General features: G+C 40.7%; 1 protein-coding gene across 3 annotated transcripts in view; it reads right to left on the bottom strand.

The window, feature by feature from the left end:
* The window catches only part of TMEM116 (transmembrane protein 116), a 90,853-nt gene that overhangs the window by 10,832 nt on the left and 60,305 nt on the right, over positions 1-19,716 (bottom strand). The window contains exon 12 of one of the 3 annotated variants that reach the window (XM_060401264.1): positions 715-2,836. The exons of 1 other annotated variant lie outside the window; for it this stretch is intronic. Coding sequence is in view for 1 of the 2 variants with exons in the window: in XM_015101670.4 (XP_014957156.1) it covers positions 19,590-19,670 (81 nt within the window). In the remaining variant the exon portion in view is untranslated. Of the gene's footprint in view, positions 1-714; positions 2,837-10,351; positions 19,671-19,716 lie in introns of those variants that run through there. One more of the 3 variants, XM_015101670.4, reaches the window with a different exon arrangement.

Raw genomic sequence — 19,716 nt, 5'->3', positions numbered from 1 at the left:
AAAAAATGAACAGATTTATAAGTTGTCAGGTGAATCTTAAAATGCGTGGAAACTCCACAGTCTGGGCATTGAAGGCAGAAGCTCTTTAGGGTAGACTATAGGAGGGAAGTGACCAGTTTTAATGTGGGCAGGAAAGAGAACATAGGGTAACTCGCTTTGGAAATCTCCAGGTTCAAGGTGCAGTGTTCTGTATTTTATGTGACTGCCTCTGCTAAGTGCACTCTGGCCCATTTGGTTTGGGGGACTCTGAGAAATGTCTGCTTATACTCTCCAATAATCTGTGTTGGCAGCAACTCATGATCTAGCCAGTCACTGCCCCAGCAAATTCTGACAGTGACTTCTTGCTATCCTTTATCTGCCTTATCTCGGTGGCTGTTGTCCTCCCTGTGCTCCCTGTGGCCAGTGGGGATAGAAGCCCTTCCTTTAGCTTTGCAAAGCATAGCCACGTTCAGGCTCTGGGCTGGCAGGGAGGGAGGAGGAGGGAAATTGCAGTGAAATTTTGACGTAGCCAGTATTAACACTCACAGGGAGACTTGGATAGATTCTCTCTTTGGATATCCCTAACTTGACCTCTTTTCTTGTCCACGTAAGAGTGCTTTGGGAATGTCCTCATAACCTAAAGTCAAATTCCACTCTCTTCTCTGGGCTCAGCTGAAGGAAAAAAAAAGATTTATAGACACAGGTGATATCATCAACCTCATAGGGATGCAGTTCTGCACAAAATAAAGTTTTATATTAGTTTGCAAAACTTTTTGAAAATGTATTAAAAATTTAAAAAAAACCCTTGTGTTTACTAACATAAGTTCAGTTCAGTTCAGTTCAGTCGTTCAGTTGTGTCCGACTCTTCGCGACCCCATGAATCCCAGCATGCCAGGCCTCCCTGTCCATCACCAACTCCCAGAGTTCACTCAGATTCACATCCATCAAGTCAGTGATGCCATCCAGCCATCTCATCCTCTGCCGTCCTCTTCTCCTCCTGTCCCCAATCCCTCCCAGCATCAAAGTCTTTTCCAATGAGTCAACTCTTCGCACGAGGTGGCCAAAGTACTGGAGTTTCAGCTTTAGCATCAGTCCTTCCAAAGAAATCCCAGGACTGATCTTCAGAATGGACTGGTTGGATCTCCTTGCAGTCCAAGGGACTCTCAAGAGTCTTCTCCAACACCACAGTTCAAAAGCATCAATTCTCTGGTGCTCAGCCTTCTTCACAGTCCAACTCTCACATCCATACATGACTACTGGAAAAACCATAGCCTTGACTAGATGGATCTTAGTCGGCAAAGTAATGTCTCTGCTTTTGAATATGCTGTCTAGGTTGGTGATAACTTTTCTTCCAAGGAGTAAGCATCTTTAAGAAGAGGTGGCAAGAATACACAGAAGAACTGTACAAAAAGATCTTCACCACCCAGATAATAACGATGGTGTGATCACTCATCTAGAGCCAGACATCCTGGAATGCGAAGTCAAGTGGGCCTTAGAAAGCATCCTACGAACAAAGCTAGTGGAGGTGATGGCATTCCAGTGGAGCTATTTCAAATCCTGAAAGATGATGCTGTGAAAGTGCTGCACTCAATATGCCAGCAAATTTGGAAAATTCAGCAGTGGCCACAGGACTGGAAAAGATCAGTTTTCATTCCAATCCCTAAGAAAGGCAATGCCAAAGAATGTTCAAACTACTGCACAATTGCACTCATCTCACATGCTAGTAAAGTAATGTTCAAAATTCTCCAAGCCAGGCTTTAGCAATATGTGAACCGTGAACTTCCTGATGTTCAAGCTGGTTTTAGAAAAGGCAGAGGAACCAGAGATCAAATTGCCAACATCCGCTGGATTATGGAAAAACTTAAGTTCAGAGTACAATTTTGGTGTTTCCTTTGGGCAAATGTGCTCATCAAAACGTTTTCTCAAAACCCAGAGCAGGTTTCCTTCAAGGATGATTACAAATGGCTGCCTCTTTAAAAATAAAATTCCCCATGCTTCTGGACATTCAGTTTTAAAATTCTATGCAGGAGGGAAGAATAGGAAAGACAGATCCAATACCACTTTTGTTATTCAATAAAATTATGAAAGTCTTACATAGGAGGTTACGTAAGGAGGTTATGCCAGAATGAAATACATGAGGGTAACGAATCACTCTGTGAAGAACACAGCCATGGTGACTCTCCTCTCAGGTAGAAAATATTTTTTTAAATATTTAAAAAGAAAACATCAGAGGTGGAATCATGACTGACCAAGTGTTTGCAAACTCATGTCTATATCATTGCTGTAATCTATCTTCCTGGCCAATCTAACAACAGGCCTCTGATTCCACAGACTGATTTTATTGCCAGCCTGGAGTTCAGGAACTCGCATTGCCCCTCTCACCCCCAGGGCTCCCTGGACCTTACCCCCATTATCTAGGGCAAAAAATATAAACTTGATGGAACATTAAAGGACGGTGACAATTGCAACCTCCTGTCCGTTTCCAACCACTGTCTCCCATGACTTCTGAAAACAAGTATTTCCTCATATTGATATGTCTAACAGGAAGAACCTCTGTCCTCACTACATACCGTGGTTACTTTCCACTCTGGACTTTTGAACATAGCCTTGTTTCCACTGAATGACCTTACTCTTCCCTTCCCCTAATAAGTTCGTAACTGTCACATCTCCAGCGAGGCTCTTGAAACTACTCCTGCATACCTCCATTTTTTAAAAATGAAAACATGGGTTCCCTTTGAGGATACTCTTGTGAAGAGCCTATAAGGAAGTCAGCCTGAAAAAGATCATCAAGTGGTTGTTTTCTGTAGAACAAGGAGCATATATGCATCCTTATGGTCAAGCGAAGCTTCCAAGGTACCTGGAGAGTGAGAAATGTGTTTTTATTCACAGAGCATGTTCTCAGAATCTCAAATTCTGGACATACTCTTGCGTTGGCAGGGAAATGGGAAGAAAACCATGTAGCATACAAAAGGAATAAACTCCAAAACTACAATTTCTCCCAGTAATGCATTTTCAGTCATCTGACAATCATAAGCTGGCTGCAGATGATTTCACATGAAAAGTAGATACGAAAAAGGCATAATGTCAGTGCCAGGGAACAGGAGAAAAAGCTGCTCTCCCTCATGTCTTCCACTGCCCAAAGCCATCTTTGTCTGCCTAAAGCCATCTTTTACCATTCCACGGATAAATTAGGTCACTATAAAAATACAGAAATGAAAATAAATATGCCAAATAAAGCAAAAGGTACCAACTAATTCTTTGCTTTTTAAAAATGAGAATGCATTTCAACTTTGAGGTAACTGACCTTCATGATCTAAGGAAAGCTCACAGACAGAAATCTCTATTGGAAAACTAAAACTGCTGCAATAAAATTATATATATATATATATATATATATATATATATATATATATATATATGTTAAATTCCCCCAACTACTGAGAGTCTGCATTGAAGAATTTACATTTTATATAATAACACACCTAAAGAAGAAGAATCTATTAGTCTTATTCTGGAGTTTTTCCAAGAACAGATACTGTTTTTAATCAACTTTATTGTCCCATTAGCTGTCTTTATAACCCATGTAAACCTCTAAAAATGTTTTCCAAAACAACTCAAGCATAAGAGAAAAGAGTAGGATAGCTTTCCTAAGCACTGTCAGAACTCCCTTCTCCTTGGAGCTAAGAGCATGAGTGCTGTGTAAGCTTGAGGTCTTGTGTTCTTCAAGCCTAACAAATCCAGCCAGGAAAAAATTTCTGAGAGTGAAAAACAGCCTTTTCATAAAGGATATTATTGCCTTTCTTCTGATTGAGGGGGCTTTCATATTCCACGTTCCCAAGTCCCAAGTGTTTCTTTTTGGCTGATTGGTCTGAGACGTGGAACTTCACTAACCTCAGGCCTGGGTTTCCTCATCAGTTGGATAACCACACAAAGGTTCTCAACCACACAGCGTGACTGGGAGATTCAGTTAGATCACATAAGTGATGGTATCTAGTGCAGTACCTGGCATATAGCAGGTGCTCAAATAAATGCTGAGATGATCTAAAATCAAATGTGATGATGGATGTAAGACAGTATTGTTAATTCTAAGCTATTCAGCAATGATACGATTTAGCCAGTATCAAGTCATCGTACTGAATTTCCTTTACATGGATGGCATTCTGACCTACCATATCACCATCTGCAAACATATTCTATTTCCCCTACTCAATCATACATCTCTGGGGCTAAGGCACAAGGTCTGGCTAGTGTGGCAGTCACTGCCTTGGGCGTAGTTATGGGTAATAGTGATGGGGACTTTATTGTTTTCCTCAAGATCATGGTGGCATTCAAAGTAATCATGCTTATTGGATTCTAAGTCAAGGATTCCAGCTTCCTCCCTCTTCTGACTAACCTCAATCTTTAGCATGTAAATGGCCCAGGACAGCTTGCTGGCCAAGCTTGATGCTTTCTACAGACGTCTAATTTTAATCAGAAAATGAGACTTGTTGCTGCTGCCTCTAATCACACATTCATTCAGTCATTCATTCGGCTGCTACTGAGTCTTCATCTATGAACTGTTCTATTACTGTGGAAATGGTAGTCAATAAGATAAAGTCTCTGATCCCATGAAATTTTAATTTTATTATTTATTCTTTTTTGGAAATTTTAAAACTTACAAAACTGACACAAATAAACAGAAAACTACACAATGTGCCAGACTGTGATATGTGTGATGGAATGCCATGAAGTCATGCAAAGGGAACAAGAGTGATGCTATTAGCGTAGAGTGCTATTTTAAGCCAGTGGTCAGAGAAGTCCTGTCTGATAAGGTGATGCTGGAGGAGAGACATGCAGAAAGTGAGGGAAGAAGCTCTGCGGGTATCAGGAGGACAAGCAAACCAGGGGGAGGGAACTCTAAGTGAAAAGGCCTTGAAATGGGAGCATGCCTGGCATGTTTGAAGAACAGCATGGAGGTCAGTATATCTGGACACAGTGAGCATCACAGAGAGTAGTGTGAGGGCTGAGAGGAGACCAGACACATGAAGACTTAGAAAGGAATTATGTTTTTATTTCAGCGGAGATGGGAAGTAGGGAAGGGTTTTAGCAAAGGAGTGAACAGAGCTGAGAAGCACTGAAGGATAACCCCATCTGCTATGGCAGTCAGGAACAGGCAGGGACAAGGGAAAGGCAGAAGCGGAGAACCCTTAGAGACTCCTGTGATTTGCCAAGTGGGCAATACTGGAAGCTTTAAGGAGGATGGCTTTAGTGACAGTAATGAGAAGAGGCTGGAATTTGGGTATACTGTAAGGTAGAGCTACAAGGATATGCTGATAGAACAGATAAAGAGTGAGAGAAAGGCAGAAGGGAATGATGGTTCCAGTAGCTTTCCCTGAGCAACTGCAAGAAAAGAGTTGCCCTTTATTGAGATGGGGATGAGTGTGGAGAGAGCATGCACCAGACACATTCAGTTTGAGATGCCCATTAAATACCCACGTGGGCATGTCAGCTTGGCAGTAATATGATTGAGTCTGGAATTCAATACAGAAGTCAGCCTGACTTCTCTATATGTGATGGTTGTCAGTGTTCAGATGATATCTCAAGCAACGGAACCAGGTGACACTGCCAAGGGAGCAAGTACAGCTAGAGAAGGGAAGAGATCTGAGGACTCAGTCCCAAGGTGCCCTCTGTGTAGATGGTGATGAGATGAGAATTCAGGGAAAAAGTGAGAGAAATATTGGCCAGTGTGGTAGGGGTACCACCAAGAGAGAGTGTTGCCCTGAAAACCAAGAGAAGAATGTGTTTCTAGAGGACTTTTACTCTACAAATGGCACAGTGCAGGGCCCTGTAGGGCTCCTGTGCACAAGGCCTTTGTGTCCCCCATTGTTTTGATGACAGGAAACAGCCTTCTGTCAGCTGCCATGACCTTCCCTGAGTTCCAATGGACAGATTCGAACAGTTGCTTATTAGGGAAGGGTGGGAATGAGAGACCAAGGAAAAACAGTCAAGAGCAGCCTTGAAGCAAGGTCCTATTTCCCCATTAAAGGATACATACAACAGTATCTTTGAGCTATTTTGCAGATACTGAGGCCCTCTCGAGGTGGGAGAAGTTAATGATTAATGATGGCATATTGCCTATAGCATGTAGACACCAGATGAGTTGGACCTGAATGTCAATGATGTGGACTCCTACTTACCTCACCATCAACCCACCAGAAGAATGCTCGTGAGCTGATCATGCCCTCTTTGAACAATTACTATAAAACTTGTCACTATCCTCCCCAAGTTAGGACACTTGGTATTGAGGGCATTAGCTCACTGTGTTACCCTTTGCCTGCCAAAGCAATAAAGCTTCTCTTCTATACTTCACCCCAAACTCTGTCTTTGAGATTTGATTTGGCATCAGTGTACAGGGAAGCTGAGCTTTCAGGATCACAAACTCAGGGCATCTACGAATTCTCTTGGCCCTACCTTCAACACATACCCAAAATGTAACCCATTACCATCACTTTCAACTCTCCAGTGCACTGCAAATTACCATCACCCCCTCCTAGACAACTTCAAAAGTTTTTAACTGGTCTCTTCTCACACCAGAGCCTATTTTCCACCCAGCAGACAGTTATTCTTTTAAAAAGTAAGTCAGAACACATTTTTTGTGTTATCTTTTTTGTTTCTGTTTTTTAACTTTTTATTTTGTATTGAGGTATAGCAGAGTAACAATGCTATGATAGTTTCAGGTGAATAGGAAAGGATTCGGTGGTACATATACATGTATCATTCACCCTCAAACTCCCCTCCCATCCAGGCTGCCCCATAACATTGAGCAGAGTTCCCTGTGCTATAGCAGGTCCTTGTTGGTTACCTATTTTAAATACAGCAGGGTGTACATGTCCATATCAAACTCCCTAACTATCCCTTTTCCCCTGGCAACCATAAGTTCCTTTACAAAGTCTGTGAGTCTGTTTCTGCTTTGTAAGTTCACTTGTATCATTTTAGATTTCACATAAAAGGGATGTCATATGATATTTCTTCTCTGACTAATTTATTTCTTTCAGTTCAGTTCAGTTCAGTTCAGTAGCTCAGTCATGTCTGACTCTCTGTGACCCCATGGACTGCAGGACGCCAGGCTTCCCTGTCCATCATGACTCTTTCTAGGTCCACTCATATTGCTTAAAGGACACCTATTATTGTTTAAATGTTGCTGGCAGGTCCATAGCCTGAGGGCCCCATGTTGATCTTTTCATTTGACAATGGAGAGTGGTTTATCCACTGACATCCTGGAGTTGGCAGTTTAGATGGATGCATGGGGGTGAAAGCTTATTCCAGCGGAGTCAAAATGCAAAAGATGGGCCCAAAACCATTCGTGAAGCTGTTCAACCTCTTTAGTATTCAGAGAAATGCAGGTTATCTAGCTGCAGAGATATTACTATACACTCACAAGACTGATTACAGAAGAAGGAAAATTCCAAGTATTACTATGGAACAGTGGAAACTCTCATCAATTGCTTTAGAAATGTAACTGGCATGCCACTTTGAAATAGCATATACTGAATACCCTTGACCTTTCTACCCTGACATCTGCATCCTCTTACTAGATAATAATGGACACAGAAGCACACTTCACAGTATTCCAAAAGAACTCCACGTTGTATTCACAGATAATACAATGGACGTTAAATTGTGGCAGATCCACACAGAGAAATACAGGAGTAGAGCAATGGAAAGGAATGAACCACAGTGGCACACAAAAGTACTAAGTAAGCTTAAATACTACTGTGGAACTAAAGAGGCTGTACATTCACACTGCATTCATCTGGCTTCATATGACGTGAAGAGGGAAAATGGGACTTCCAAAGGTCAAAATAACCACTTCCAAAAGGTCAAAATAAGGGTCTACAGAAGCCCCCTCCTCCATAAAAGCAGTGGCAACACTGGCAAGAACAGTCACAATCAACTTTTTGCAAGTGCGGAAACTGTCTAAGTCAACAAAAGAACAACAAAACAACAAAAACAGCTGAATCTTGGTGAGAGCAGTGAGGTGTGTGAACTTTTAACTACCCTACTCCCACAGCCTTCTCCTCAGGTCCCCACGAGTCAGCTCAAGTACAACTCAAGTGCATCATCTCAACCGCAACAGCCGTGAAAACAGGCAGCCTGGCAGAATGCACAGAACAGTCCGGAGCTCCCTCAAAAGCCTACCCATAGCATTACTACTAACTTGCGTGTCTGGCAGGTTCCTGGAGAATCCCCATTCAGGAAACCTGTATTCCTATAACCCTCACAGGAGAAAGCGTAAGGCATAAGTTTCACAGAGTTGGATTTGGCAAAGGTTTCTCAGCTATGACACCAAAAGCACAGGCAACAGAAGATAAACAGACAAAATGGACTTTAGGGAAATATTTAAATTTTGTGCATCCAAAATTACTATATATTCACAGAGTGAAAAGGCCACCCACAGAATGACAGAAAACAGTTGCGAATCATATATCTGATAAGGAACTACTATCCAAAATACATAGCGAAAACTCCTAAAACTCAACAACGAAAAACCAAACAGCCTGATTCAAAACACAGGCAAAGGACTCAAATGGAAATTTCTCCAAAGAAGATACACAAATGACCGTTCGCATATGAAAAGATGCTCAATGTCACTCATCCTTAGGGAAATGTCAATCTAAACTACAATGAGATACCACCTCATATCCATTAGCATGACCACTACAAAGAAAACAGAAAAGAACAAGTGTTGGAGAGGAGGTGGAGAAAACTGGATCACTTGTCCCCTACTGGTGGGAAGGTAAAATGCTATAGCTGCTCTGGAATGGCATGGTAGCTCCTGAAAGATATTAAAAATAGAATGACCATGTGGTCCGGCAAGTGCACTTCTACGTATAAGCCCAGAAGAATGGAAAGCAGGATCCCAAAGAGACATTTCTATGTCCATACATGTAATGTTCAGAGCAGCATTATTCACAACAGCTAAAATGTGGAAGCAACCAGAGTGCCCACAGAGGGTGAATGGAGAAGCAAAAGGTGGGCTATACATACAATGGAATATTATTCAGCCATAAAACAGAGGAAAGTCTGCAAACTGCCACAACATGGATGGATCTTGAGGACATTACGCTAAGTGATATAAGCTGGTTACAAAAAGATAAACACTGTATGATCCCACTTAAATGATTTACTTGAGGAGTAAAATCATACAGAGAGAGTAGGATGGTAGTTGCTAGGGGCTGAGGGAAAGCAATCAATGGAGATTTTTATACTTAATGAGTATAGGCTTTCTTTTTTACACAGTAAAAACAGTCCTGGACAGTGCTTTTTAAGAATCAGGCCACGGGAGGCGTGGGCTGCAGTGCTTTTTTGAGAATCGGGCCGGAACGCCCCACACGTGGACAGAGCGAACCAACTTGCGCTAGCAAACCAGACTGTGGGATAGCTACCACGCGAAACGCTCGAACATAAGACACCACCAGGACCGCGCACAGAACAAAGGATGGATCGGAAATAGTCGGCTGCAGACCATCCCCCTCTGGTGACAGGCAGCCAGAGGCTTAAGGGCTGGAAGGGGGCAATCGCAGCCCAAGAGAAACATTACCTACCAAAATGCAAGCAGGCTTCTTTGTTAACTAAGACTTCTGGGGGTTCTGGACAGTCATCATCTGCCTGAGAAGGAATGCCAGTGGTACACCCTGAAAACTGAGCAACAGGGAAAGGCCATAGTGGCAGCAATTGCGCTCGCCAAACTCCTGAGCTACTTGGACCTGGGAAGGGCACAAAACGCAGGCCCAACCAAATCTACGCCTCTGAGGGCTTCCTGAGCGCCGAGCCTGAGCGGCTTAGACCGGGGAGGTGCATGAAGCCTAGGGCCAGCCTCAGATGGTTTCCCGGCAGAGCTACATAGAGCCTGAGCGGTGTGCACTGCGAGCAGGGGCAAGCCTAGAGTGGATGAGACACTGCAAGCACACGCCAGTAGTATTTGTTTGCAGCATCCCTCCCTCCCCATAGCTAGACTGAATAGTGAACCTAGTGTGTCCACCACTGCCCTGTGTCAAGATGGAAATCAGACACTGAAGAGACCAGCAAACAGAGGAAGTTAAACAGAGGGAACTGCCTTGGAAGTGACCCCACACAACCCACAACACCAGAGAAAGGGCCAGATATACCTTTACTACTTTTACAATCTTTTTTTTTTTTGAGTTGATGGGGTTATGTGATTGTTTTTTCTTTTTTTGTCTTTCTTTTTTTTTAACTCTCTTAAATTTTTAAGTACTCTATTTCTCTAATTATTATTTTTAATAATTCTTGTGGCTTTGTTTTTTGTTTTGTTTTGTTTGTTCTTTCTTTCTTTTTTCCTCTTCTTCTTCTTCTTCTTTTCTTTAATATTGTATTTTTGAAAATCCAATCTCTACTCCAGATTTTTAATCTTTGCTTTTTGGTATTTGTTGTCAATTTTGTACATGTAAAAACCCAATCTTCAGTACCCAATTTTACCTGAGAGCGAGATTACTGGCTTGACCACTCTCCCCTCCTTTGGACTCTCCTTTTTCTCCACCAGGTGTCCTCTGTCTCCTCCCTCCCCCTTCTCTTCTCTACCCAACCCTGTGAATCTCTGTGTGTTGCAGATGATGGAGAACACTCAGGGAACTGGTTACTGGCCAGATCCCTCTCTCTCCCTTTCATTTCCCTCTTATATCCTCCTGGCCACCTCTGTCTACTTCCTCCCTCTCCTCTTCCCTGTATAACTCCGTGAACACCTCTGAGTGGTCCAGACTGTGGAGCGTACATAAGGATGTGATTACTGGCTAGCTTGCTGTCTCTTCTTTTGATCCCACCTCATCTCATTCCAGTCACCTCTAACTACCCCCTCCCTCTTCTCTTCTCTGTGTAACTCAGTGAACCTCTATGGGTGACCCTCAATGTGGAGAAACCTTTCATCTTTAACCTAGATGCTTTATCATCAGTGCTGTATAGATGGAGAAGTCCTGAGGCTAGGGTAAAAATAAAACTGAAAACCAGAAACAGGAGGCTTAAGTCCAAATCCTAAGAACATCAGAGAAATCCTGAATCCAGGGAACATTAATCAATAGGAGCTCATCAAATGCCTCCATACCTACACTGAAACCAAGTACCACCCAAGGGCCAACAAGTTCCAGAGCAAGACATACCACGCAAATTCTCCAGCAACACAGGAACACACCCCTGAGCTTCAATATGCAGGCAGCTCAAAACTACTCGAAAACCATTGATGTCTCACAACCCATTACTGGACAATTCATAGCACTCCAGAGAGAAGAAATCCAGCTCCACCCACCAGAACTCCAACACAAGCCTCCCTAACCAAGAAACCTTGACAAGCCACTGATACAACCCCACCCACAGTGAGGAAACCCCATAATAAAGAGAACTCCACAAATTCCCAGAATATAGAAAGGCCACCCCAAACGCAGCAATATAACCAAGATGAAGAGACAGAGGAATACCCAGCAGGTAAAGGAACAGGAGAAATGCCTACCAAACCAAACCAAAGTGGAAGAGATAGGGAATCTACCTGAGAAAGAATTCCAAATATTGATAGTGAAAATGATCCAAAATCTTGAAATCAAAATGGAATCACAGATAAATAGCCTGGAGACAAGGATTGAGAAGATGCAAGAAAGGTTTAACAAGGACCTAGAAGAAATAAAAAAGAGTCAATATATAATGAATAATGCAATAAATGAGATCAGAAACACTCTGGAGGCAACAAATAGTAGAATAACGGAGGCAGAAGATAGGATTAGTGAAATAGAAGATAGAATGGTAGAAATAAATGAATCAGAGAGGAAAAAAGAAAAACGAATTAAAAGAAATGAGGACAACCTCAGAGACCTCCAGGACAATATGAAACTCTCCAACATTCGAATTATAGGAGTCCCAGAAGAAGAAGACAAAAAGATAGACCATGAGAAAATTCTTGAGGAGATAATAGTTGAAAACTTCCCTAAAATGGGGAAGGAAATAATCACCCAAGTCCAAGAAACCCAGAGAGTTCCAAACAGGATAAACCCAAGGTGAAACACCCCAAGACATATATAACAAAGACCAAACACAAAGAACAAACATTAAAAGCCGCAAGGGAAAAACAACAAATAACACACAAGGGGATTCCCATAAGGATAACTGCAGATCTTTCAAAAGAAACTCTTCAGGCCAGGAGGGAATGGCAAGACATACTTAAAGTGATGAAAGAAAATAACCTACAGCCCAGATTACTGTACCCAGCAAGGATCTCATTCAAATATGAAGGAGAAATAAAAGCTTTACAGACAAGCAAAAGCTGAGAGAATTCAGCACCACCAAACCAGCTCTCCAACAAATACTAAAGGATATTCTCTAGACAGGAAACACAAAAAGGGCGTATAAACCCAAACCCAAAACAATAAAGTAAATGGCAACGGGATCACACTTATCAATAATTACCTTAGACCTAAATGGGTTGAATGCCCCAACCAAAAGTCAAAGACTGGCTGAATGGATACAAAAACAAGATCCCTATATATGCTGCCTACAAGAGACCCATCTCAAAACAATGGACACGTACAGACTGAAAGTGAAGGGCTGGAAAAAGATATTCCACCCAAATAGAGATCAAAAGAAAGCAGGAGTAGCAATACTCATCTCCGATAAAATAGACTTTAAAACAAAGGCTGTGAAAAGAGACAAAGAAGGCCACTACATAATGATCAAAGGATCAATCCAAGAAGAAGATATAACAATTATAAATATATATGCACCCAACATAGGAGCACTGCAATATGTAAGACAAATGCTAACAAGCATGAAAGGGGAAATTAACAATAACACAATAATAGTGGGAGACTTTAATACCCCACTCACACCTATGGACAGATCAACTAAACAGAAAATTAACAAAGAAACACAAACTTTAAGTGATACAATAGACCAGTTAGACCTAATTGATACCTATAGGACATTTCACCCCAAAACAATAAATTTCACCTTTTTTTCAAGTGCTCACGGAACCGTTTCCAGGATAGATCACATCCTGGGCCATAAATCTAACCTTGATAAATTCAAAAAAATCGAAATCATTCCAAGCATCTTTTCTGACCATAATGCACTAAGATTAGACCTCAATTACAGGAGAAAAACTATTAAAAATCCCAACATATGGAGGCTGAACAACACGCTTCTGAATAACCAACAAATCACAGAAGAAATAAACAAAGAAATCAAACTATGCATAGAAACGAATGAAAATGAAAACTCAACAACCCCAAACCTGTGGGACACTATAAAGGCAGTGCTTAGAGGAAAGTTCATAGCAATACAGGCATACCTCAAGAAACAAGAAAAAAGTCAAAGAAATAACCTAACTCTACACTTAAAGCAACTAGAAAAGGAAGAAATGGAGAACCCCAGAGTTAGTAGAAGGAAAGAAATCTTAAAAATTAGGGCAGAAATAAATGCAAAAGAAACAAAAGAGACCATAGCAAAAATCAACAAAGCAAAAAGCTGGTTCTTTGAAAGGATAAATAAAATTGACAAACCATTAGCTAGACTCATCAAGAAACAAAGAGAGAAAAATCAAATCAATACAATTAGAAATGAAAATGGAGAGATCACAACAGACAACACAGAAATACAAAGGATCATAAGAGACTACTATCAGCAATTATATGCCAATAAAATGGACAACGTGGAAGAAATGGACAAATTCTTAGAAAAATACAACTTTCCAAAACTGAACCAGGAAGAAATAGAAAATCTTAACAGACCCATCACAAGCATGGAAATTGAAAATGTAATCAGAAATCTTCCAACAAACAAAAGCCCAGGTCCAGACAGCTTCACAGCTGAATTGTACCAAAAATTTCGAGAAGAGCTAACACCTATCCTACTGAAACTCTTCCAGAAAATTGCAGAGGAAGGTAAACTTCCAAACTCATTCTATGAGGCCACCATCACCCCAATACCAAAACCTGACAAAGACGCCACAAAAAAAGAAAACTACAGGCCAATATCACTGATGAACATAGATGCAAAAATCCTCAACAAAATTCTAGCAATCAGAATCCAACAACACATTAAAAAGATCATACACCATGACGAAGTGGGCTTTATCCCAGGGACGCAAGGATTCTTCAATATCCGCAAATCAATCAATGTAATTCACCACATTAACAAATTGAAAAATAAAAGCCATATGATTATCTCAATAGATGCAGAGAAGGCCTTTGACAAAATTCAACATCCATTTATGATAAAAACTCTCCAGAAAGCAGGAATAGAAGGAACATACCTCAACATAATAAAAGCTATATATGACAAACCCACAGCAAACATTATCCTCAGTGGTGAAAAATTGAAAGCATTTCCCCTAAAGTCAGGAACAAGACAAGGGTGCCCACTTTCACCGCTACTATTCAACATAGTTCTGGAAGTTTTGGCCACAGCAATCAGAGCAGAAAAAGAAATAAAAGGAATCCAAATTGGAAAAGAAGAAGTAAAACTCTCACTGTTTGCAGATGACATGATCCTCTACATAGAAAACCCTAAAGACTCCACCAGAAAATTACTAGAGCTAATCAATGAATATAGTAAAGTTGTAGGATATAAAATCAACACTCAGAAATCCCTTGCATTCCTATACACTAATAATGAGAAAGTAGAAAAGAAATTAAGGAAACAATTCCATTCACCATTGCAATGAAAAGAATAAAATACTTAGGAATATACCTACCTAAAGAAACTAAAGACCTATATATCGAAAACTATAAAACACTGAAGAAAGAAATCAAAGAGGACACTAATAGATGAAGAAATATACCATGTTCATGGATCAGAAGAATCAATATAGTGAAAATGAGCATACTACCCAAAGCAATCTACAGATTCAATGCAATCCCTATCAAGCTACCAGTGGTATTTTTCACGGAACTAGAACAAATAATTTCAAGATTTGTATGGAAATACAAAACACCTCGAATAGCCAAAGCAATCTTGAGAAAGAAGAATGGAACTGGAGGAATCAACCTGCCTGACTTCAGGCTCTACTACAAAACCACAGTCATTAAGACAGTATGGTACTGGCACAAAGACAGAAATATAGAACAATGGAACAAAATAGAAAGCCCAGAGATAAACCCACACACATATGGACACCTTATTTTCGACAAAGGAGGCAAGAATATACAATGGAGTAAAGACAATCTCTTTAACAAGTGGTGCTGGGAAAATGGTCAACCACTTGTAAAAGGATGAAACTAGATCACTTTCTAACACCACACACAAAAATAAACTCAAAATGGATTAAAGATAAACGTTAAGACCAGAAACTATAAAACTCCTAGAGGAGAACATAGGCAAAACACTCGCCGACATAAATCACAGCAGGATACTCTATGATCCACCTCCCAGAATACTGGAAATAAAAGCAAAAATAAACAAATGGGATCTAGTTAAAATTAAAAGCTTCTGCACAACAAAGGAAACTATAAGTAAGGTGAAAAGACAGCCTTCTGAATGGGAGAAAACAATAGCAAATGAAGCAACTGACAAACAACTAATCTCAAAAATATACAAGGAACTTATGCAGCTCAACTCCAAAAAAATAAACGACCCAATCAAAAAATGGGCCAAAGAACTAAATAGGCATTTCTCCAAAGAAGACATACAGATGGCTAACAAAGACATGAAAAGATGCTCAACATCACTCATTATCAGAGAAATGCAAATCAAGACCACAATGAGGTACCATTTCACAACAGTCAGAATGGCTGTGATCCAAAAGTCTACAAGCAATGCTGGAGAGGATGTGGAGAAAAGGGAACTCTCTTACACTGTTGGTGGGAATGCAAACTAGTACAGCCACTATGGAAAACAGTGTGGAGATTCCTTAAAAATTGCAAATAGAGCTGCCTTATGACCCAGTAATCCCACTGCTGGGCATATACACCGAGGAAACCAGAATTGAAAGAGACACATGTAACCCAATGTTCATTGTAGCACTGTTTATAATAGCCAGGACATGGAAACAACCTAGATGTCCATCAGCAGATGAATGGATAAGAAAGCTGTGGTACATATACACAATGGAGTATTACTCAGCCATTAAAAAGAATACATTTGAATCAGTTCTAATGAGATGGATGAAACTGGAGCTGATTATACAGAGTGAAGTAAGCCAGAAAGAAAAACACCAATACAGTATACTGACACATATATACAGAATTTAGAAAGATGGTAATGATGACCCTGTATGCGAGACAGCAAAAGAGATACAGATGTATAGAACGGACTTTTGGACTCTGAGGGAGAGGGAGAGGGTGGGATGATTTGGGAGAATGGCATTGAAACATGTATACTATCATGTAAGAAACGAAGTGCTAGTCTATGTTCGATACAGCATACAGGATGCTTGGGGCTGGTGCATGGGGATGATCCAGAGAGATGATATGGGGTGGGAGGTGGGAGGGGGATTCAGGATTGGGAGCTTGTATACACCCGTGGTGGATTCATGTCAATGTATGGCAAAACCAATACAGTATTGTAAAGTAAAATTAAGTAAAAATAAAAATAAAAAAATTAAAAAAAAAAAAACAGTCCTGGAGATGGACAGTGGTAATGCTAGCACAACAGTTAATAGTACTAAATACCATTGAAGTATATACTTAAAAATGATTAAGATGATATGTTTTATGTTCTGAATGTTTTAACAGAATAAAAAAATCAGAGAGAAAGGTGAAATAATTTTCTACTCTAAGAGATAACCATTGAGAAAATGAAAAAGCCCACAGAATGGGGCAAAATATTTACAACTTATATACTTGATGGGAGACTAACCCCAAGAAATATTAAGAACTGTTACAACTCAATAAGAAAAAGACACCCTGTTTAAAAAAGGCAAATGATGTGACTAGACACTTATCCAATGAATATATAAATGAGTAGTAAGAATATGAAAAACTGTGCAATACCACTAATTATTAAGGAAGTGCAAATCACAACTACAATAAGATACCCCCTTTACTTCCACTAGGATCACTGCAGTCAAAACGGCAAATAACAAATTCCAGTGATGATGCAGAAAAACAGGTGAAATAAGCCAGTCACAGAAGACTACAACTATAATACAGGATTCCATTGCTATGAACTGTCCAGAATAGACAAAATCATAGAGACAGAAAAGGGAGTAGTGGTAATCAGGGGCTGGAGGGAGCTAAGAATGGAGAGTGACTATGAATGAACAGCAGAGTTTTGTTTAAGAATGAGGAAAATGTTCTAAAATTGCTTGTGATGATGACCGCATACCTTCCTGAACACACTACAAACCTCTCAATAGTACAATTTGAAGGATGAGTATTCTGGTATATGACTTTATATCTCAATAAAGCTGTTATTAAAAGCTAACTAAACTAAAATAACATAATTTGGGGAAGCACACATTTAGAAAGCAAAAACAATCAAGAAGGTGAAGTAGTAGTTACCATAAAGACAAGATAATGATACCACTGAAGCATGAAGGCATGTGATTGGCAATGGCACATAGATGACTTCTATGAAGATAAAACAGATCACCTCACCAGAGCTGTACTTACACAGCTATTTTTCTCTCCTTTTCTCCCTCCTTTCCTATTTATCTCTTTTTCAGTAAAATACACACAACATTAAACAACCATCTTAACCATTTTTAACTGTACAGTTCATTGGCATTAAGTTCGCTCATACTGTTGTGCAACCATCATCAATATCCACTTCCAGAACTTTTCATCATCGCAAACTGAAAGTCTGCACCCATCAGACAAGAACTCAGCATTCCTCTATTACCCCACCGCAAGTAACATCTATTCTGCATGTCTCTTATTTGTGGAATTTCATATATGTGAGATCACACGATGTTTGTCCTTTTGTGTCTGGCTGGTTTTCATTCCACTAATTCACTGAAAAGCACATTTATGTTTTATGCATATTTTGTGACTGAGTTAGGAGTCAAAATTAAAAACTTCAGAAAATAAAGGAGTGATACAAATTAGAACAGAATGTCTCCACACTCTTTCAAAGAATTTCTCTGGAAAACAGAGAAAAGGAGAAACTAGATGGTGACTGGAAGGTCATGTGGGCTGAGAGGGATGGTTTTATAAAGGTGAGAAATTACAGCAAATAGAAAGACTGGATCCAGCGGACAAACAGATGCCGAAGATGTAAAAGAGAGAAGGGAGAAGTCTAAAAGTGAAGTCCATGAGAAATTAAAAGGGAAGGACACCCCACACACAAATAAAAGGATTGGTCTTAGACTGGAGCAAGGACAATTTATTCATGATAGTGGGAGGAACATTTAGATGCAGGTGGTGGACTCAGCTAGTGTTTATATGTGGAGGTGTTCTTTTGATTGCTTCTATTAATATTTTTCTCAGTGAAATATGAAGCCAGAAGAAATTAGGAGACTGAGAGTGAAATGCAGAAAGAAGTACATTTTGAGATCATGTCTGTGCCAGCATGGTTTTCGTGGGTTTTTCTGAAGACATTTACAGATATTCAGGGCAGGCATGAAGCCAAGTAGAAACACAGAAGATACAGCAAATGAGACACCACAGCAACCATACCTGGGAGCTATCTATTCATTCAATAATTCTTGCTCGTCTCCTCTTGGACAAGCACTCTTCTAGACCTGGGAGAGTGTATAAGGAGGAACACACAGAAGTGGCCACTGAACACACAGGATTCCTAGTCTTCAATAGCAGAGAAGGCGATAGCACCCCACTCCAGTAATCTTGACTGGAAAATCCCATGGACGGAGAAGCCTGGTAGGCTGCAGTCCATGGGGTCGCTAACAATCAGACACGACTGAGCGACTTCACTTTGACTTTTCACTTTCACGCAATGGAGAAGGAAATGGCAACCCACTCCAGTATTCTTGCCTAGAGAATCCCAGGGATGGGGGAACCTGGTGGGCTGCCATCTATGGGATCACAGAGTCAGACCCGACTGAAGCGACCTAGCAGCAGCAGCAGCAGAGTCAGACATGACTGAAGCGACTTAGCAGCAGCAGCAGCAGTCTTCAACAGGCATAGTCTTAAGGTACTGCTATGTCAGGACCAGCCCAAGAACGGTAATAGGTCTGGAGGTACTTACCAACCAAGGTTCCCATGATAACATGCAAAAAAGGGGAGAATGCTCTGTTGGCATCTCCCATACACACTTTTAGTGCTATAAATAACACACTGTGTTATAAACAGAACTTGAGAAACTGAATTCTGATGATGTTTTTTAAAAGTAGGGAATGTCATTTGTCCCACGGGTGACCAGCACACTGGGGCTTACATATCTGGGGGCACAAGGCAGGTACCACACTGGCTTTATCTAACAGATTGGTCTGTTGTGCACTGCATCTATAATGCCATGCTATATCCAGTTACAATGTCCATATGATAGAGAACAAGAGCTTTAGGAGAGAGGACATGGGCAATGGAGTGTGCCCACTGAAGACGTCCAAGCCTCCTGGTCTAGAACATTAGGAGTCAGCTGAGCAACGGACGATAGGAGTGGGGGAGGGGTGTTCCATGCGGTACAGTTGAGAAAGGCATGGAGGTCTTGTTTCCTTTCTCAAGGTACCGTCTTGCATGTTAGAGTCTGAAGTCCCTCTTCATGATTACAGCTCTTCCTAATGTCAGGAAGACCTTAACCAAGGAGCATTGGAGTTGAGGCTGTGGAGGGAAGTCACAGAGAAAAGACTATTTGAAGCATAACAGA

Source organism: Ovis aries, chromosome 17 (genome assembly GCF_016772045.2).
Source record: "Ovis aries strain OAR_USU_Benz2616 breed Rambouillet chromosome 17, ARS-UI_Ramb_v3.0, whole genome shotgun sequence".
Classification (NCBI taxonomy): Eukaryota; Metazoa; Chordata; class Mammalia; order Artiodactyla; family Bovidae; genus Ovis; species Ovis aries.
The sequence above is the reverse complement of the archived record's forward strand: the minus strand, read 5'-3'. Positions and strand labels throughout refer to the sequence as shown.